This window comes from Callionymus lyra, chromosome 6, assembly GCF_982586985.1.
Source record: "Callionymus lyra chromosome 6, fCalLyr1.hap1.1, whole genome shotgun sequence".
Taxonomy (NCBI): Eukaryota; Metazoa; Chordata; class Actinopteri; order Syngnathiformes; family Callionymidae; genus Callionymus; species Callionymus lyra.
This window is the reverse complement of record NC_141823.1, coordinates 15,376,239-15,397,541: the sequence shown is the minus strand read 5'-3', so window position 1 is coordinate 15,397,541 and position 21,303 is coordinate 15,376,239. Positions and strand designations below refer to the sequence as shown.

General features: G+C 39.7%; 2 protein-coding genes across 3 annotated transcripts; one reads left to right on the top strand and one right to left on the bottom strand.

Moving 5' to 3' along the window:
• Positions 1-569: 569 nt before the first annotated feature.
• LOC148076527 (gastrin-releasing peptide receptor-like) lies at positions 570-8,353 on the top strand. The gene is made up of 4 exons (XM_087793348.1): positions 570-877; positions 6,271-6,622; positions 7,022-7,135; positions 8,072-8,353. The coding sequence occupies exons 1-4, from the start codon at positions 570-572 to the stop codon at positions 8,351-8,353; spliced, it is 1,056 nt and encodes a 351-aa protein (XP_087649474.1).
• A 4,375-nt stretch (positions 8,354-12,728) lies between these two features.
• vegfd (vascular endothelial growth factor D) lies at positions 12,729-21,044 on the bottom strand. 2 transcript variants are annotated; one of them, XM_087793319.1, is made up of 8 exons: positions 20,673-21,044; positions 17,790-18,000; positions 17,143-17,263; positions 16,123-16,192; positions 15,926-16,053; positions 15,730-15,845; positions 13,714-13,879; positions 12,729-13,081 (listed from the first exon to the last, which is right to left on the bottom strand). In XM_087793319.1, exons 1-8 carry the CDS (start codon positions 20,772-20,774, stop codon positions 13,063-13,065), a joined length of 933 nt encoding a protein of 310 aa, XP_087649445.1. In that variant the 5' UTR covers positions 20,775-21,044; the 3' UTR covers positions 12,729-13,062. The 2 variants fall into 2 exon arrangements, with proteins under 2 accessions (XP_087649445.1, XP_087649446.1); XM_087793320.1 differs by having other exon boundaries at positions 17,790-17,997.
• Between the last annotated feature and the right edge of the window lie 259 nt (positions 21,045-21,303).

The following is a 21,303-nucleotide window of genomic DNA, read 5'->3' as shown; positions in this document are numbered from 1 at the left end:
CTCAGGTATGGTTTTGACTGACAGTTGAATGGACATAAAGATATTGTTCTGTCACAGTTGGTGTCGGTGGCGGGAGAGGAAATGTCATCCAATGTGAGCTGAAACGTGTCAAGTCAGTCGCAGGATAATCTGGATTTGTACTTGTAGTTTTTTTGCAGAAAACACATTTTAAAAGTACGCACAGAAACTTGGAATTACAAACACACACTTGTTTTACTCACGCACACCTTTTTAGAATTTTTTCTTACCCCATACAAATCCTTTCACGCGTTTACATAGTTTTAGTAACAATAATAGCCCCATAGGCGCAGTATAAGCGACGCTCACCGGGGGGCAGGAGCGCACACACACACATGGGGGGGATTCAAGAGTGACTGAAAGCTTCTCAAAAGTTTCTCTCATTCCACATTTTCGAAGTGAAAGTGTCTCTGCGGGCGCCAGCTGCCTCTGTGTTGTTTATTTCATGTGGCTCTTCGGCGGCGGGGGTCTGAGGGTCTGACGAGGATGGAGCTCTAGCGGCGGCGGACGCGCGCCGGCGTCACTCTGCAGCGGAGCTCCGGCGCAGGACCATGTGGATCCCGGGCCTTGTCATCGCCTCCATCTACGCCTTCATCAGTGTGTTCGGGCTCATCGGCAACATCACCCTGATCAAGACCTTCTGCTCCGCCAAGTCCATCCGCAATGTGCCCAACCTGTTCATGTCGAGCCTGGCGCTGGGAGACGTGCTGCTGCTGCTGACCTGCGCCCCGGTGGACGCCAGCCGGTACCTGTCGGAGGAGTGGATGTTCGGCAGGGTGGGCTGTAAAGTCATCCCCTTCATCCAGCTCACCTCGGTCGGGGTTTCTGTTTTCACCCTCACGGCACTTTCTGCGGACAGGTAAGACGCACTCTTCTTATAGAGGAAAAAAAAAGCGCAGCCTCAATTCTGAAAAACAAACTATTCAATTATTCTGAGACCTTTTTTACAAAAAACAAAAAAAACATGAAACATTTAAACCATGAATATAACACATGTTTACAGGATTATTCCTTATGTGATACATGATGTCACTTCATCTTTCAAATTCAAGATTCAAAGCGTTTTATTGTCATAGGTACTACTACCATGAAATTCTTACTTTGTACCCCCAACAAAAGTGCACAGTATAAACATATATATATATATACATATATATATAAATAAATATATACACATTTGGAACAACTAAAATCTAAAAACACAGCAACAAAAGTACATGTAGTGCATGAGGTAGATGTGGATTAACTGTTGAGGAGTCTGATGGCGGTTGGAAAGAAAGAGTTTTACAGTCTTCAAATGCTTTTTTTTTAATTTTTAGAAATAACAAGAATACAAGTTTTTGAAAGAAAGTTCTCACGAGTTCCAGAACAGTTTGGAGGCAAATTCAAGGAAGCCACATTTTTCTACAGTGGACCTGTTGGACAAAACATGTTGTGGGAAGCAGAAGATATACCAGGTTCAAGAGTAAGCCGAGGTTAATGGATGTGGAACAAGATGGCAAGAAGGGGATTAAAGACTAGATGCTCAAAATAATACACACACAAACGGACATATGTTAAAAAATATATAAATCTCAAGGATGATTTCTAGCATCAGCTTCACAGTTACTCATGCAACAGTCGAGGTGAAACTTTTTTGTTCCGGTCCTTCACTCTTTCTGTGAATGCAACGTTACTCAGAGAAAGCCTTTTATCGCCTTTATGCTCACCTTTCTATCATTCTCCTCCACAGCTCCTTCAGTTGCTCATCTTTTTTCCTACCCCCAATATATTCTTCTCTTGTTTCTTCTTTGACTATCTTGTTGTCATATATTCTCCCCATGGTGTTTCCCTGGAAACGTGGGTGTAGTTTTAATGTATCCTTTTTTTCAGCAGCTCAAACTACATGCTGTTTATGAAGAATTTTCAGTTTAAATTTAAGTGTTGATCGGCATCTATGTGGGCGAGAAGAGGAGTAATCTCGGAGTTTGGGTAACCAAGGTTCTAAGCTAGCAGCGGTACTAGCATAAACTAAACTTAACCAACGCTCGTTTTCAGTAGCTTCATCTTGAATGTACTTTCAAGTATATGTTTTATTGAGTATTGTTTTGATTGTTTAAGCGCTTTGTGACACTGGTCTGGAAAAGCGCTCTATAAATATAAATTACTTACTTACATTTTAATAGTGTAGTTTAATGGAGAAGTCATGCATGTTACTATCCTTGCAAAGATAAACATGGACATGGCAGCATTCATGAAAGATGAAAGTCGCAGGAGATAAAGAATCATTAATCTTTAAAAACACTCCTTTATATCAAACACGCTGAACAAAGCCAGGAACAATCCACAATGGAATGATCCATCCATTTAACATCTGCTCCCCCCTGCGCCTGTATGTGCAGCTCATGTGTGAATTTCAATAGACTTAGATCAAAGTAAACACCAGGATTAAAGGTTTAGAGAGGAGCAAATGATCAAGAACATCCGAAGAAGACAAATAAAAAATCAATGACATCGTCTCCATTCTGCGACACGTGCTGATCAAGCCTGAGACAAATGACATTAAACATTGCTATTGTGATTTTTCCTTCACAGCTCCATGAGAACTGCACTGTTTAAGAACCTGTCGGCACAATCATGGGTTTGGTTCGTCATCCATAAAATGACGGTTGAACCGCCCTGGTTTTTTTTTTTGGAACGACAGTGGAAATGACTGGATTCAAGAAAGGGATGCTTGAGCCACCTCCACTTTTGTAATCCAGATTAATTTGATACATGGCCTTGAACCACAACATGTAAACAGACGGATCTGATTTGATTATGCTTTTTTTTGTGCTTAACATGATAATATCTGTGGACAAGAGCCGGCAGCACTGAACGAGATGACAGCGAGCACTTTTTTTTTTACGGGCTTTAATGAGTATAAACTCGGAACGATATTATGTTGGATTCTATTCTAGACCTCCAATGAAGGTGGTGATGACAATGAGACAGGGAGGGAGATAAGGGAGACGGAGATAGCAGATTGAGGAACAGCATTCAGGGATTATAGGGAAAAAGGTTTTTGTTAGTTGCAGAATAAGATAAAACTTTCACTGGAGGCAGAAGGCAGAAAGTAGAAGGGGCAAAAAAGGGTCACAAAACGCCTCTGGTATAATAGATACACATATATAAAAAGTTTTTTTTTATTTTTTTTTAAGTGATAGTTAAAAGTTCACTCATTTTCTGCTCATCGTCACGTCAACTAAGAACTCTCAGGGTAATCCGTGTTTTTTTTGGAGTTATAGGAAAAAATGTATGTTCTTGTCAAAAAAGACACTAAAAAACATCCAGAAACTGCTCGTCCGTAAAGTCCCTCCAGTTGTCTTACCTTGACAAGAGGTGTAGACAGTGGATGCGATGTTTACTCGGAGCACTTCCTGTCTGTGTAGCGTGTTATCCTTCAAACTACACTTGTTTAGGTTTTTCTGGAACAGTTCCTCTTGTCATGGCTTCAATAAAAGAAGGACGTTACAGACGAGCAGTATGGAGGTATTTGGATGATAACTCAAAACCTTAGTCGACATGTGGGTGAGTTGAAAATTACAAAGACTAAAGTGGGTTGACATAATCGACGAGACAATAGAAGACAAACACTGAAGTGTGAAATTGATTATTCCACAGATATTTTCTGTTGCCATCCGGTGACATTTTCCTCCCAGAAAAACCAGCTGTGATTATTCCATTCATCAGCACAGACATTTAAATATCAAAGGTCTCCGGTGCACGTTAGCACGTACGCTAGCGTGTTCTACGGTTCTGATCTCCCCTCCCCTTACGTTTTAAGTCAACGTGGGTTCACGACTGTAGAGCGAGCTGCGAGTTTCTGTGGTGGTGATGCAAGACGACAGACGCCTGGACCAGAACTTCTTGGTTCAAAGGTCGCGGAAACCACTTGTTCTTCGACTGGTGTTGCACACTTTACTGTAATAACTGGAGCAATTCTGTCACAGTTTTACAGAAATAAGTGAAACAATTGAAGTTCCAAGATTGTTTTTATGGCCAGCAGTTTTAAAAATACTTGTGATGTGATTTGATTGTAAAAATAAATACAAATACTGAATCAAACAACCAAAAAAAATCCATTTAATAGAAGGAGACGCGATAAGTCTGTTACCATGAGTCCACTCCAACAAATCAACGAGGTTCTAAAAAAACATCCGTGGTGGTCGTGATAAAGACGTCAGAGACAAAGATAGAAAAAAAACAAGCAGGTGTAACAATACAGAATGAAAAATACTGCTTCCAATTGCTAGAAAAATAAGCCTTGGAATGTTACGTGGTTGTAATCTAAATTAGGCTCCACAGATAAATTAGGCTCCCGACAATCATGTGTTAGCCGAGCACATGCAGACACCATCCTGAGTAGTGCTCTGAGAACACACCAGAGGACAACATGGAATTATACATCTATTAGGCTGGAGCTCTGTTGCATATACATAGTTAATACCTGTTGTGAATGGTGATAATTGGATTATGAATTATGTATATTTAACTGGCAACTATTTAACAAGATATGCAGATTAACAGCAGTGAAGTCCGTAGATCATAGGGATATTGACGTTAGCGGCTTCTTAATCTATGTGCAACAGACAACATGTGATGCTTGTCTCACTGTGGTTAGTCAAGCTTATTTTTACGCCTCGTTGGACGTCGATATAGTTTCTTCCGCAGAGAGGGGACGATTATCGACCGGCTGCATGTCGGCTCTGTTGATGGATGTTGAGTGTCGCGTCACCGTTTCAGTCAATGTGACGGAGCAACAGAACTCTTCGTCCCGAGACACTTGTGCTGGCAACACTAAAAGTCCGGTCCAAATATTAAACTAATGAAGTCCATGATTATTCTCATGAATAGGTGATTGGAAACTCAAACTTCTTTCTTATATTCTGTCAACAAAATGAAGTTTTGTTTGTGTTCTCCTGGATTTTGGAAAATCTGGAATAGTTACGAGTTAGATTTAGAATTATAGTATAAAATAAACTAAAAATAGTGTACTGTAAAAAAGTGTTCTTTGGATAATCTACATTCATCTCCTTCATTTAATCAACTCTCTCCTCATCTGCTAAAATTAAGTTATTAAATGAATATTGTTAGTCCAACTAATGATTTAAGTGTCTCTTAAATAGATCTTGGACCTTTATGGTACTCATCAGTATGTGTCTTTTTGTACTCTCTTATAATTGAAATATTTACATTAGAAAATGCACTTAAGCCCACCCCCCCAAAAAATTATATATTTTTCTGGAGATTAAATCTTGTTTACCATAACCACTTCCGGGTGTCATTACAGCAGGCTCGAGGGGGATTGAAGACATTATTAAGTCATAATGGACTCCGCTCTCGTAACCTCTCATTCGCTGGGATTTCAGACGGAGGAGAACTTTATAAAGTAAAAGTTTAAAACATGGTCATGATGAGGAACTTACTTCACATTGGAGAGAAAGACTTCAACATCTGAAACATGTTAGTGAGTCGGGAAAGTTGGGTTTTTAGTTGCTCTTTAATTTACTTTTGGGTTGGTGACACTTACTAATTTATTTTACTTTATTCCATTTAAGTTATCGGACTCATCAGTCATCAGTTTCCATTCAACTTATGTATTTTCATGCCAGATATATCTGTTAATTTTACTGCTGCGGTTCATACGTATTATTTGAGTGGCAGACAAAAGTTTAAAAAATATATAAATCTTGAATCAATTCCTTGTATAATCCCCTTAGTTCGTTTCTAAGAAGATTAAATGAGTAAGATTGTTGAATTTAAAATACAATATATAATTACTGGAGGCAGATTCAACATTCATTGGTGAATGGTATTGTGTATACGTTTTGTGTGAAAGAAGATATCTTCTGAGACGTGTTCTTGACTTGCTCTGAATATCTTATTGTCTTTGTTCTCTTGACAAAGCAACTGATTTTTAGCATTGATAGTGACAATAAGTCAAAATGGAAGCATTTTCTGCTGTAATTTAATGTGTGAAGACTGATAGTATTATAGTCTTAAGGTTTGATATCATACAACCATCATGAATTTCTATTTTGAGATTTTAATATGCAGAGCGCAAAGATAACTGACCTGTATAAAAATGTGTCAAATTAAAATCCTCCGACAGTGTGGATAAGTAGCAAAATTGGTGATAATCTCCAGTGATCCATGTTAATGCAACCATTACCTTCCATCTGTCTGGACCGTGCATCATATCAGCTCATAATCTTCCCTGTGATATATCAGGTACCGGGCGATCGTGAGGCCTCTGGACATCCAGAAGTCCAACACCACCACCAGCATTGTCCTGCGGGCCGCGCTCATCTGGTTCTTCTCCTTGATCCTGGCTATTCCTGAGGCCGTCTTCTCCGATCTGCACACCTTCCACATCGCGTCCACCAATGACAGCTTCATCACCTGCGCCCCTTACCCACATGCCGGGGATCTGCACCCCAAAATCCACTCCATGGCCTCCTTTCTTATATTCTACGTCATCCCCCTGTTGGTCATATCAGTGTATTACACCTTCATCGCCAGCAGTTTAGTCAGGAGTGCGTCCAACTTGCCTGTGGAAGGAAACATGCACGCAAGACGTCAGGTGAGTTGTGGCGTCAGTAGTGGGATTCTCTGTCAAACTCTTAAATGTTAGCCAAAGAATATACAAATGATCTGTACAACTTGAAGTTGATATATAGAGGATTGAATCCCGATCCAGTTGATCAAAGGATGGGGAGGGATGACAATCGTTCAGGAGGTCACAGTCAATCCTGCTGACGAAGAGCTGAGCCAAAAAAAAAAGCTTTTGATTCTCTTCACAATGTTTGGACCTCGAGTGCAGAGAGAGAAGAGTTGTTAGTGATGTTGTTAGAAAGGATTCAGAGATTCTAGAGAGAGAGAGAGAAAATGGGGCCAAAAGCAAAACCTCAGAGAACAGAATTGACGAACGTGTTTATTATAACAATACATGTTGATGTATTTATATATTTCTAATTACCAGATTGAATCCAGGAAGCGACTGGCCAAGACTGTGTTGGTGTTCGTCGGCCTCTTCGCGATCTGCTGGCTGCCCAGTCACGTCATCTACCTGTACCGCTCCTACCACTACTCCCAGGTGAGGTCGCTCCTCAGCCCTAAACATGGCGTCTCTGTTTCCTCTTAAAACGACAGTCAACTTTCCATGTTGATGCATACTCTGTACGCTTCGTAAATGAATTCGACTCGCGATCATGTCGACATAATCCCTACGAGATAACGTAGCATAAATGTTTAGAGCAAAGAAAACACTGAAATGTCACTAGAGGGACCTATTGTTGCCTTTTGCTTCATTTCTGTTTCATTTCCTCTAATGGAAAAGTTCTTTTTTTTTGTATTTTTTTCATGTCTGTAATGACAATTTACAATAATCTATTTAAAGGCGCCTTACTGGATAATCAAGGTACTTTTTATAGAGAACAATAAACACAGCAGGAATGAAAATAAGTATTGAAACAGCTGTTATTTTATCAATGATTTATACTACATATCTTTGTCTGAACGACCTACCAGAGAGTTTGTGAGAGTCACGTGACCACCTAACTACTTTAGAGCAGTGGGTCAGAGACAATATCTTCATATGAAGTACTGACCTTTTGACTGGAAGATAAAAATAGTAACAATGATTCAAAAACAGCCTTTTTCTTGTTTCGTCTCAGTAAAAAAGACACAGAAAAATAGTCTATGGTGAAACAAGGACACCATTCTGACACCAGGGGGAGTTACACACAATATTTAAAAAACTATAGTAACGCAACATACTGTATTTATGGATGCATGATTTAACCTCAAAATAATGCTGTTGGAACAAACAAAAAGCATTTTCCAACAAAAGCATGTTCAAGTGATGCTTGTTTCAGAAGCAAACAAAACAATTATGTCAGCCTGTTTTACAATCTACGTTTTGAGCAACAGTTGATGAAGACTGAACGATATCCAACCTTAAGACTCTCTTTAAACTTTAAACTAAAAGTTAAACTTCACACATAGTGACAGATTGCATTTTCAAACTCAGGTGGACACGTCGCTGGCTCACTTCGTGTGCAGCGTGGTAGCACGAATCCTGGCCTTCACCAACTCCTGCCTCAACCCCTTCGCCCTGTACCTGCTGAGCAAGAGCTTCCAGAAACAGTTCAACCGGCAGCTGTGCTGCTGCTGCCGGGTCATCGGCCGCGGCTCCTCGCTCAGCCCCAGACACTGCAACACCCGCGTGACCTCCGTCCGCAGCACCAACCACTCCATCGCCAGCCTCAGCATGGTGATGGGACGCGCCGTCAACCAGGAGGACTACGTGTAGTCGACCTGCGACCCTTCGTGTCGTTACGCTTGTGAACTGTTGTCTGTGGTGTTTGTGGAGACGTTTTTATTCAACAGACTTCATGTTTTTACATTTTGCTCTCGGAGGAGCTTCTTGTAACCGGCCGCGCTCACACTTGTTAAAAGGCTTTGAAATGATTTTCACTCGTGGAGTCACTCGGTGGTCGAAAAGTCACTTGAATTATCTGGATCTTTTAATTTATTTTAGATATTCGAGCACAAGATGGAAGAAAGTGGCCTCTAATGTGAAGTGACCTGTACCCTTAAGTGTCTTCTAGGCTTTTGAAATAGAAGAAAAAAAGAAATGAGAACATTTGCTTCTTTCAAGTTGAATATTACCAAGGTTAGAATTCCTCATTGAAAAGCTCATTGAAGAAAACTAAAAAGACACTTTTAAAAACAAGCTTTCAGGCAGGAGGAGATGTATGAGGCGGTGAAATGAGTAGGTTGATTCAGCTCATAAATGAACATCAGCACAGTTGTTTGCAAACACAATAGTTATCGTCGACTGTGGCGTTGATAAGAGGATAATGCTCTTTGTGAGGCAGCATCGTATAGACACACATTAATCCTCTTTATCGAGATGTGAATCCGGGTAATTTCCCTTCCAAGATTATAAATAAAAGTGCCACATTTAGAAGCTGAAAAGGTTTTTTGCTTTAAGCGTGGGGAGTTTTGTACGTATAACAGGCTTCATAGCCGGAGAGCTTTCAGGGAATAGACAATAGTGAGCGGTTGTTTGGTTAATAGGGTGAGATAGAGCTGCTGTGCTGAAGTGAGTTAAAACCTTATAAATCCAATTCATGTTTCTAAGAAAACACAAAAAAACAAATGAATCTGTAAAAAACATCCACAAATTTAGTTTAAAAACATGGTGTTTTGAAATCTCTCTTAATCCGATTGTTGAGAAAATCTGTATTTTCGGAGACAAAATATGTTCGATCATTTTCATAGAAACATATTCGACCAACATGACTGCCATGTTCGTTTGATCATTTATAATTTTTTTTTATTTTCTATGTCGTCTATTTACTGTTTCTTCTCTCTATGCCGTGACGTTGTGACTTTTTTGATGTGACACTTTGAATCGTTATTTATATAAAAGTGCATGATGAAGATGTAATGAATAATAAACGCTGAATGTAAACAACACGTTTGGGAATAAACATCTTGTCCGGTCCTGAAATGTATTGCAATAATTTGAGAGAATGTCGCCTCACGCTGGATTATCTGAACCAGAACTAACCAGAACACACGTTTCTTGACGACGTCTTGAACAAATGGTTGAGATCAAGGAGAATCTATTGTTTTTCTCTTCATCTGCAGCAGTAGATCATGTGACAGCTGGTTGTAAACTACACAAGTGTTCCAACAGTGATCGCACTTTTGTTTGGACTGCGGGCAGTTCGTCTCCAAAAAAGGCATTTTTTTTAAAGCAGCATTGAGTCCGAAGAGAAGTTTTCGACTTGGCCAGCTTGTGTCAACACCATGACTCCCCACACACTGATATGAAGTGACCTTGTCAGTGGCTGTGTGACATCAGCGCACTCGGACTGGAACAACATGTTGATAGATTAAGAATAACTGTATGTTTGGTTGTTTCATTTTTTTTTAATTGACATTTTCATGTCATACTATTATTTATATTTATCTTAAGATATTTATCTGCATTTTGTTCTACTTTGTGATTGATACCCGTATGTTTGAAATTATATTATTTTCAAACAAATCTGTTCCTTCTTAGACATATTGGAACCAATCTATCTCAATGCTAATGTAGCTAATGCTAAGTTTTCGTCTTCATCTTCGTCCAAAAAGACACTTAAAAACATCCAAATACCTCCATACTGCTCGTCTGAAACGTCCATCTTGTACTGAAGCCTCGACGAAATACATTTTGTGGAAAGAAATGAAACAAGTCTATATTTAAAGATTATTTGTAGCGGACGCTAAAAGGCTAACATGCTACACAGACATGAAACCCTCACATGTAAATATTGCAACAGTAGACTATGGGAGCTCTTGCTTCATTCAGGGACGTGACAGACAAGCCTGTGGAGGTATTTCAACGTTTTTTTTAAGTAAGTATTTTTGGACGAAGATAAAGACAAAGACAACTGAGTTCCAGTCGCTACGTTCAATTGGACAAACATACATTTATGCCTAAAATTTCAAAAAGTGACACACAGTGTGCCAACACGCACACAAACATGGACACACAGTGTGCTTAGACACACACAAATATGCACATTTAGTGTGCTTAGACACGCACAAACATGCACACACAGTCACTTACACACACAAAAACATGCACACACAGTCACTTGCACACGCACAAACATGCACACACAGTCACTCACACACACAAAAACATGCACACACAGTCACTTACACACACAAAAACATGCACACACAGTCACTTGCACCCGCACACACAGTCACTTACACACACAAAAACATGCACACACAGTCACTTACACACACAAAAACATGCACACACAGTCACTTACACACACAAAAACATGCACACACAGTCACTTGCACACGCACAAACATGCACACACAGTCACTTACACACAAAAACATGCACACACAGTCACTTACACACACAAAAACATGCACACACAGTCACTTACACACACAAAAACATGCACACACAGTCACTTACACACGCACACACAGTCACTAACACACACAAAAACATGCACACACAGTCACTTACACACACAAAAACATGCACATACAGTCACTTACACACACAAAAACATGGACACACAGTCACTTGCACACACACAGTCACTTACACACACACAAACATGCACACACAGTCACTTACACACACACAAACACGCACACAAAATCACTTACACACAAAAACATGCACACACAGTCACTTACACACACACAAACACGCAAACACAGTCACTTACACACAAAAACATGCACACAAAGTCACCTACACACACACACATCTACATGCATTCGCTTACACACATGCAAACATACCCAAATGTCCACATGCACACACACACTAATGCACAAACCCTTTTGTATTCACACATTCAAACAAATGCCCACACACTTTTTGTGCGTCTGTATGTCTACATAACACACACACACTTAAACACACATACAGACTTTAAACACACTCACACCGAGCCACACAGGAATGTTAGCCTCAGTTGAATAACAACCTGATAGAAACATTCAAATTCAAATAATGGGATTCTGGAGGGAAGTCTATCTCTCCTCTCAAACGGATGGCCAGGCAGTCGTGAGCACTTGATGTGTAAATAAATGTAAATAGTGCAGCAGGCTGCATTTTAAAAACTGCCTTCATGTTGTATTGTGTATCATAGTGTTGTGTAGAGAAAACACTTTCATCACCTGAGAGACATGTTTGTCTATTTCTACATGAGATTTCAATGTTTGCCAACACGCCTCGGATGTTCACATATGTCATTATCGGCCTCTTCATGACCACGATTGATTCTTTCGTCAGTACAGGAAGTGGCATCTGGTGTCGGCGCTGATCTGCGTCTGTGTGTCCAGCCATGAAATAAACCCACAATCGATAGAACTACCAGGTGACCAGGAAAACTCCCAGATACGCCGCCTTGAAATCCAATAATTTATATTCATGAAACCAGATTTTATCAAAGGTCAATTTACTGACCATGTTGAGATGATATTTTCCTGCAATATCGTTTTAAGGTTCGATGTTAACATGATTTAGATAGGAGTGGAGGGTTATAGTACGTTTCTTTGAATCAAATAAAGATAATTCATTTCAAATTATAGTTTTTATAATGAATAATACTTAGACTGAGCTCGTTTTGTGGTCGAGGTTGAACTAAAATAGGAGGCGTTCAAATGGTTCTTCATTTTCACTGAGTCACATCTTTCAATATTCTGTTCATTGTTAATCACAAAATTCACAGGTTATTACATATTATTACAGAGCAACTGTACAAATGAAGTCAGGATCAGAGAGAATGAGTTGTAATTCAATATTTATATTGATCTATGTGGGAGCCAACCTAGAGAATAACTCTATATTTATTTAAATCATTTTGAAAACTCTTTGAAGACTTTAACAATATACATTTTCCCCTGTAGTTGGTAGCATCAATACTTTTGGGGAACGCCAAAGAAAATTGACTTCAAACGTGAACGGTAAACCCAAGAACACTTTAAGTTCTACTTTGGCAACCTAACAACAACCCTTTTGGATTAATTATTTTGTTATTTTTCACCCAATATTTTATAATTAATAATGAAAAATGCTTGCCTGAGAAGCCAAACATGTTTCATCAGGATAGACAGGGATGATAATATAAATGTGTTTACAACTTATTACTTATTATTATTACAACTCACGACAAAAAAGAAAGAAGAAAAAACATGAAAAAATAAACCACAGAAATAAATACTTTCTTAAATCACACAAATGTTTAATTGTGCGTCACAAAACAACAAAAATAGTTTTCAAATAGCATCCCTCAACTTCTCTGTACAACAAAATTAAGCCTCCGTGGATTTAAATTACAAACAAAATTACCTTTAAATATAAACTACTATATTCGGTGCATGATCAGGTGTGTTAGTAGCAACTGGTTTACTGATCCGTATAAATATTCAACCTCAATAAATATCGCTCAACTCTTTGGGTCGTCGTCTTCTCTCCTGCTACTCTGTCCACTTGCATCTGTCGAGAAACATAAATAATAGATTATTGAATGATTGTCTACGGCAGGTGTTTCAAACACTCAAAGGGACTAAAATCATCAAGCGGTTGAGGTAGATAGTGAAGTTGTCATGATACTGTTATTGAAAGTCTTAAACTTCAATAATTGCTGTGCCTCGTCTCAGGTTAACAGGTGTCAAACTGGTCCAGAAAAGGGCCGAGACGGTGCAGGTTTTGGATCCAACCATTCAGGCACATATAGTTTAACCAATCAGGCGTCTGGATACAGTAATCAATTGATTGTCAATCAGGTGTTGCTTGTTTAAGCCGACACCTGATTGGTTAACTCATGTGTGCTTGACTGGTTGGAACAAAAACCTGCAACGTCTCGGCCCTTTTCTGGACTAGTTTGACACCTTTAAACACTGTTTAATATTAATTTCTGATACAAAGCAACAAATTGTGTTAAGATATTTCATTCCTGTCAACGGCCAACATTTCCTAATAAACTTAGATTTGTGTTTTGTCACTGAGCATCATGGTCGATTTCTCTGAAGCTTTTAAAAATCTAATATAGACCCATCATAATGTAATGTGTGTGTGTGTGTGTGTGTGTGTGTGTGTGTGTGTGTGTGTGTGTCTGTGTGCCCGACCTGCAGGAGGCATGATCGAAACTCTGTTGTTTGTGGGCGCAGATGGAGGCGTTGAGGGGACAACGATGGATGGGTCTTGGCTGGACAATGGGGGCGGGTCTGGGAGGGCAGTCACAACGGTCCAGATCAATCTCACAGTCAGGCATCCATGAGCTGACCGGGAACTCTGCACGAGGGAGTGAAAAAGCAGTGTCACCATCTTTGACGTGGAAACTCATTTGACAATATATCACTCCCAGTGATGGAGGAACTCAAGTGAAAAACACTTACGGTCAACGATAGGAGCAGAACTCGTCCTTAGTATGTGATACATATGGTTTATATTTCATCAAAATGAGAGAAATATGATTTTCAACGGGGTCTCCTGCCCCCCCTCTTTTTCCCTTGATCTAGTTGACCTCCCCCTAAAACCATCGCTGAGAGGTCGACATGCATCAAGCGGACACAGAGACACACGATTATCGCTATTATATAATGTAGACTTTACATGAAGTTTACTATTAAAAAAAAAGAAAGGTTGTAATGTCGCTGCTTTTCTTGCTTTTTCGCTTAAGTAAAAAAAAATAAGAAGAATTGAAACCAATTTTTTAACTTACTAACTTCTATTTTGCACTGAGATTAAGCCTTTTTTTCTTTGCTTGAGGGCCCCTCGACTGCAGTGACAGGAGATAATGTGGCCTCTTAGATTTAATTCTCCACACCTCCCCTAAAAATAACAAAAACACTACTTCATAATGACTGATGTTACTAATATTTAACCTTTTTAAAATGACGATATCAATTCAAAATGTGAGTAAGAAACAGGTACCGTAATGGGCAGATAAATGCAAGACACAACAGAATAACAACAACATCTATGATCTGGAGGAAATTTGGCTAAAAAAGAATCAAACACATTTTTGACAACTACTAAAAAAAAGCAAATAAATGATTCACGTTGGAGATTATGTGAAGAGAAATGTAATCGTCATTCTCACATCCTCTGGAAGATGTTCTGGGAGGATTTTATTCGAACAATGTGAACCATTTTAGGTTACACAATAACAACTCAATTTAAGAAATGTACCAGGGAACAGCAGAACGGGTGGTTGTGTTCTTTCATGTGATTGTTTCTAATGGAAATGTTGTTGGTTGCCAGTAAATAGGCAGTGACGAGCAAAAGAGTAATATTATAAGGGGTAATAGAAAACAATTGACCTTTAAACTCAGACTGAATGAAAAGGAAGTTGGAAAACCTCATTTGACACCATCACCATTTTCTTTTATGTCCTCTCATTTTTTATTGGTTCCAGTAAAGTGTTCAAAAAGTATTGAGTAAAAAAAATCATTATTTGGTCTAGCAGGCAGATTTTAAAGCGATATATACAGATTAATGGTTTTCTATTGGGTTATTTTGGGAGCTGGAGAGTGAAGCCGGCGCCCGAGAGTGTGGTTGGCCTTCGTCAAGGAGGAAATGTGATGCCGTCTGAATTAACTGTTAATTATTTCCACTCAGCAGATAAGTACAAATAATGTGTGTCTGCACCATTATCAGCAGCAGACAGTTGCCATCGTTGCTACTGCGGAGCCTTTTGAAACACAGTTGACGCTGAGTCATCATTGGAGCGTGGAAGGTTTCACAACGATGTCCCCTGATTAGGAATACTGTTGGCCTTTATTAAGATGTATTCGTCGTGGTATTCTACCATCAAACGTGATGTCAAAGCGATCTAACGATGAGCAGGAAAGGATAAAGGAAACATATGAAAATGCAATGTGGTTTGAGGTCATTAACTGGACGAGGCTGACCAGCAGCGAGGGAAGAGTTTCTCGTCCACTTTGCTTCCGTTGATTGAACAATTACTCAAGTCTCACAGCAGCCCCTTGAGATGCTGCCGACATTTGCGCCTGAATAAACACACATTTAACGACAGGCGCCGCCGTTTTCCAACGTTTTAAAAAACCCACTTGTGCGTGCATTTAAACGAGCTGCACCACCGAGGAATACTATCTTTTTAACCGCTCTCAAAGAAGCACCTGGTCGGCTGAAGGGATACGGGACGCATCTGTCCGTGGAACAGTCCCAGATCAGGCCGCTGGCACAGAGTCTCCTGGAGTCGCCCACTTCTGAAAGCTGTCGAACTGGAAAACAGCTGCCAGCAGGTAAAAAATACATCTATTGGTACGACAAAGAGACAAGAGTCCGTCGACAACGTGGTCGGTCCGAGCTCACCCACTGCTCCGGAGGGGCTGAGCGTTCCGTCGGATTATGGCCGGCTCCATGCACCCGCACTCGGTGTGGTTGGCGACTTTAATGAGCACGGGTTCAGGAACGAACTTGAATGGAATCACGCTGAGCACCTAGCGAGGCGACAACAACACAAACACTATTGAACTCTTTCCATAGGAGGAGATGGCGGGCGAACTCACTGTTTTATTAACAAAGACGACCGTGGTGTTCCTGCAGGTCACCCCTTCTTGGTTACAGCAGCCGCCACATCTGTCAGGAACATCCGCAGATTGAACATTTTGAAAGGAAGGCTTGTTTCATGGCAACCTCGTTCCTGGGAGACCACGGCACACACTAAGCCTTCCCTTATACAGAGTTGAGTGACAGGCAGGCAAACAAAAGGCATCGACTTTGTCGAGTTAAAAGCGTATTCAGAGGTTGGAAACTTCAATTATGATCTGAACCAGTTGGAAAGTTGGATTCGTCAAGAGTTCCACAAACGAAACTAAGAGACAGCTAGACTGAAAATAATTTGTTTTGTAAAGACTGAAATTCTCTGCGCTCACACACAGAGGACGTGAGATTGCAAGGAAAAAACATTGATATAATAGTAATAATACATAGGCACGGCCATGAATGAATAAATTCATTATTGAAAATCAAAAGCATGATAAAATAATAATTTAATATATAAAGTAGGATCCATCAGGCTTAGGGATTATGAGAGTAGCCTGCGGGCATGACCATAAATACATTGTTCGTAATGAATAATTTCTTGTTTTCTATTAGATTAAATCATTGTTTAAAACAAGTATTTGATGTGGTTGTTTGGCTTAAGCAATATATTAGAATGCAGGTATCAAAATGGTTGGTGATCCACAGACTAGAGTCTTAATATGATGAAATTAAAATGTTTGCAAGAGAGGATATCTAAAATTATAACAAAACTAAATAAAGAAAAAGTATTCTATTGTATGTGTCAATGTGGATTTGAAGAACTGCTGGTCCAGAAGATCCAAGTATGATATAAACGCACATTTTCGTATCGAGATAATAAGGTTCTATTTAGATTTAATCAATCAATGACAAAATAAAGTACAAAATACACATTTCAGTCATCCGTGATTTCACTCTGACATCAGATAATCTGATCTAACACTCAATTAATAATCCTGCAATCATGGAGAAACAGTTGGAACATGTAGTGGGCGAGACCACACCTGTGGACCGACACACACGGGGGTTTGAAGAAGGTGGAGTGGTCCGTCCCCAGCTCCTTGGCCACGTCCACGCAGGTTTCTCTGGGCATGCACTGGGTCTTCTGCCACTCCTCGTCTATAGCTGAGGAGAAGATCAGACGCCATTACCGTTGGAGCGTGAAATGTTCCACGATACATACAATTAAATCAATTTAAATAAACCTCTCATAATAATAATAATTCAAACAAAAAAAGGAAATTTTAAAATATTTTGCCTGTAATTCAACGTTAATCAAGATATTTCACAGCGGTTGATTACTTTTTTGCACGAAAACAATAGTGAAAAACCTTCTGTCATGATATATATTTAAAACCAAATAAGCAAAAACTCCAGTTTCTGGGGGACTAGACTGAAAATGAAAATGGCTATGACAAAACAAATCACATTGGCTGGGGTTATGTTCAGAATAATTCCGGGTTCTTTTACAGCAAAAATAACTGAATATGCTTTTGACAATAACAGTTTTAAAAATCTCAAAGTCCTCATAATTACCACCAGAGGGCAGTGTGTTTTGAGTTTAATTCGGAATTTCGTTAATGGCTGAGAATGATGAAGAATAAATGAACTGATTCACTTTACTCTGAAATATAACATTCTCCTCTTTTACCTTTGAGTATCTCCAAGCTGTAAGACTCTGCGGCGTAGCGCGTCGACCGGTGTGACCCCACCGAGGACAGCGGTGGCGAGGAAGACGATTCCAGCTGCTGAAGTTTCAGACGACACTTCCACAACTTCCAGTCCGGAAAGTCAGCCAGTCTGAGCAGCTCGTCCAGGCTGGAGGCCGAACGCACCTTCCTCTCCCACTGTTTCATCACCTGCTGGGGCCCAAGACACCAGAGGCAGAGTTAAGAAACACAGTCCAGACTAAACTGGCAATAACTTAAAGCTATTGACGTTGAGTGTCTCGTATGTTGAGCACAAGAGCACAAACACTTATAGTATAACACATCAACATGTTTTCTGAAAACAGCAACACACTCCTGCTCATATTCAGCTGACATATTCCACTGCAATCCACACACATACTGCCACTTAAACACAAACAATTGCCATCACTTCCTAAGCATCCACACCTATTTTGCATTTAAAACCACAAATTCTCAACATTTCACAAAGTAAACATAACACAAAAAGTAAAGAAAGTTGTGTTTTGTAGAGCTTTTTGTCAAAATGCTTCTTAGAAATGCATTTTATATGTTTGTTTTTTTATTAATATTGCCCATTAAAAATATGACAAATCTTCTCTGGCCAGCTAAACAGATAATTCCGCTGTTGAAATCATTTGGTGGATTTGAAGAAATAAGATTTATTGGCAATTAAATGGATGAATGTCTTTAAAAGACCTGCGAGAGACTGGACTCCTGTCCAGGGTGTCCCCTGCCTCTTGCCTGAAGAAACTGGTATACTGAAGGCTCTGGCCCCCAATATTGGAATAAGCAGCAGAAAATGGAAGGATGGAAGGAGCCTCAGTAGTGTGTGAGAAAGTTCTATAAACTTTGACTGTAAATCTGCAGAACAAAGTTTTGACAGGGTGAGGAAACTGTCTTCTTGGGCTGGCGTCTTCTTAGAGGCGTGTCTTGGGCACTGTTTGTTATATGAACCACTGGTTTTAGTTTGGAGATGGTACAAGGGTTTGTTCCAAATAATGTTGCAACTTTGAGAAACAACAGCTTGAAGTGAAACATGCCGATTCTTGAAGAAGAAAACTACTGACCACTGTAGCACAACCTAGTTTCACATCAGGACTTGATGAAGCGGAACAAATAGGAAAATAAAAAGGATATGAAAAGACGAATTCATCATTTACACTAGCACTTCATGATAAATACTGTAAGATAAGAAGATAAGAAATATGACATTTGTTAGACCTGCAACCTGGACTGCTAAAATATTTTTGATTGAGTTCAACACCGATGCACTAGAGTATAGAAAGTAATAACATTGGATAGAAAAATCAAGGAAACATGTGAGTAATGGTAGTTTCTAAGCTCTGTAAAGAGGCTCCTGCAAAGAAACTAATAACAGTTGAACTCTAAAGGAGCTGGAAAGGTCAGAGTGTTCACAGTGACTGGACTACCTTGTCTTATTAGCTCTTGATCTCTATCGTAGGTAGAAACATTTGAAATTGAACTCACACAGAGAACTTCTACGTGACAAAAAAAGGCCAGTTAATGAGAAATCTCACAGTGGAAGCTTTAATGACAGGTGGGTTTGCTGCAGAGACACAAAGAAAGTTATGATACTGAAAAGACTATCTATAATCAGAGACTATATCAGTGGAGGGTAAAAAAAAAATACACCTTCAGAGGTTTTTGTGTGAAGAATGGATGGGTTGAAAATATACAGATGACCTAAGAGACAGTTAGACAGATACTAATGGAAGGATTGAAAATGGATGGACAAAAAGATGGATGAATGATAGTGGAAAGACAGAAAACAGACAGAATTCGGAAGAAAGACAGATCGATAGATGGACAGACAAAAGTTAGATGAAAGACGGGTTGATATGAAGATGGATGGACGGGTAGAGGGAAAGATAGAAGGTTGAAGAAAGACAGACGGATGGATATGGATGGACTGACAAAAGAAAGACGAATCAAAGATGGATGGAATATAAAAAGACTATAGTTAAATGAAAGAAAGATAGATGGATGAATGGTGAAATATAGAAAGATGGACAACAGACTGATGAGTCAATAATAGTTAAAGATAAACGGCCTGATGGACAGACTATAATTAGACCAAAAGATAAATGGATAAAAAATGTACAGATGGAGAAAGATAGACATAGAAGAATAGCAGATTGATGGACAGAAAGATGGATGAATGATTAGAGACAGAAAGACACTCTACTATCAATCCATCCGTCTTTCATCCAACTACTGACTGATAGTAGATAGATGGATAAACAGTCAGAAGTTGGATGAAAGACAGATGGATTGATAGTAGATAGATGGATGGATAGACGGACAGTCAGAAGTTGGATGAAAGACAGATGGATTGATAGTAGATAGATGGATGGTTAAAAAGTCAGAAGTTGGATGAAAGACAGATGGATTGATAGTAGATCGATGGATGGTTAACAGTCAGAAGTTGGATGAAATACGGATGGATTGATAGTTGATAGATGGATGGATAAACAGTCAGAAGTTGGATGAAAGACAGATAAATTGATAGTAGATAGATGGATGGTTAAAAAGTCAGAAGTTGGATGAAAGACGAATGGATTGATAGTAGATAGATGGATGGATAAACAGTCAGAAGTTGGATGAAAGACGGATGGATTGATAATAGATAGATGGATGGACAGATACAGTCAGAAGTTGGATGAAAGATGGAAGACAAATTGACAGATATAGTCAGAAGTTGGATGAAAGATGGATGGATGGACCAATAGACATCTAAAGACAGAGAGCAGACGGACAAATCCAAGATGGATGGACAGATAGAAGAACCATAAGAAGTGATGGAGGAATGAGAATAAACCCACCTTGCTCCCTTCATCTCTGTGCAGGCCGAGGCCCACGTTGATCCAGCTCAGCTCCAGCAGCAGAGTCACCAGACAGAAGATCCTACACAAGGTCCGCTTCATGGTCTGGGAGCTCAGACGCTTCAGAACGGATGGTAATGGAGTGCGACAGTGAATTGAAGCTCTCAGAAGTCACATCCAGAACCTCAAATCCTGTTTCCTCACCACATTAGACAACCTTCTCAGAGAGATAAGAGTATGGTTTCTGCTGGAGCTCTGCCACCGATATCTTGGACAACAGAGTTTCTTGGGAAAGCTGTCAGTCTTGGCATCGTCCCATAAATCAATCCTTCCGCCTCTTCTCCCACTCCTTCACTCTTTCCTCCGACTGTCCTGTTTCAATCCCTGCTCGGAGTCAAAGCACACGCCGCCCAGGAACATGTGTTTTAAATGTGATCCAGACCTCGGGAACGTGTGAGGGGAAGTGGGCTCCCTGTACCCAAACACCCGCCCACTCGCCCACGAACTCTCAGGGAACGTCTCTGCCGGGAAAAGATATTCGTCGGAAACTTTATTTTTTTCCATTTTTTTATTAAACCTTTTAAAACCAATTTCAGCTCAATCATTTTGTTGAATATATTCTGGTAGTCTG

Excerpts from the sequence above, each read along its gene's own strand:
- vegfd (XM_087793319.1), bottom strand. The coding sequence starts at position 20,774 with ATGAAGCGGACCTTGTGTAGGATCTTCTGTCTGGTGACTCTGCTGCTG. Across the intron at positions 18,001-20,672 it reads ACAGAGATGAAGGGAGCAAG|CAGGTGATGAAACAGTGGGA; the intron begins GTGGGTTTATTC and ends CTTGGGCCCCAG. Across the intron at positions 15,846-15,925 it reads CAGCCCCTCCGGAGCAGTGG|CTGTTTTCCAGTTCGACAGC; the intron begins GTGAGCTCGGAC and ends ACCTGCTGGCAG.
- LOC148076527 (XM_087793348.1), top strand. The coding sequence starts at position 570 with ATGTGGATCCCGGGCCTTGTCATCGCCTCCATCTACGCCTTCATCAGT. Across the intron at positions 878-6,270 it reads ACGGCACTTTCTGCGGACAG|GTACCGGGCGATCGTGAGGC; the intron begins GTAAGACGCACT and ends GTGATATATCAG. Across the intron at positions 6,623-7,021 it reads ACATGCACGCAAGACGTCAG|ATTGAATCCAGGAAGCGACT; the intron begins GTGAGTTGTGGC and ends TCTAATTACCAG.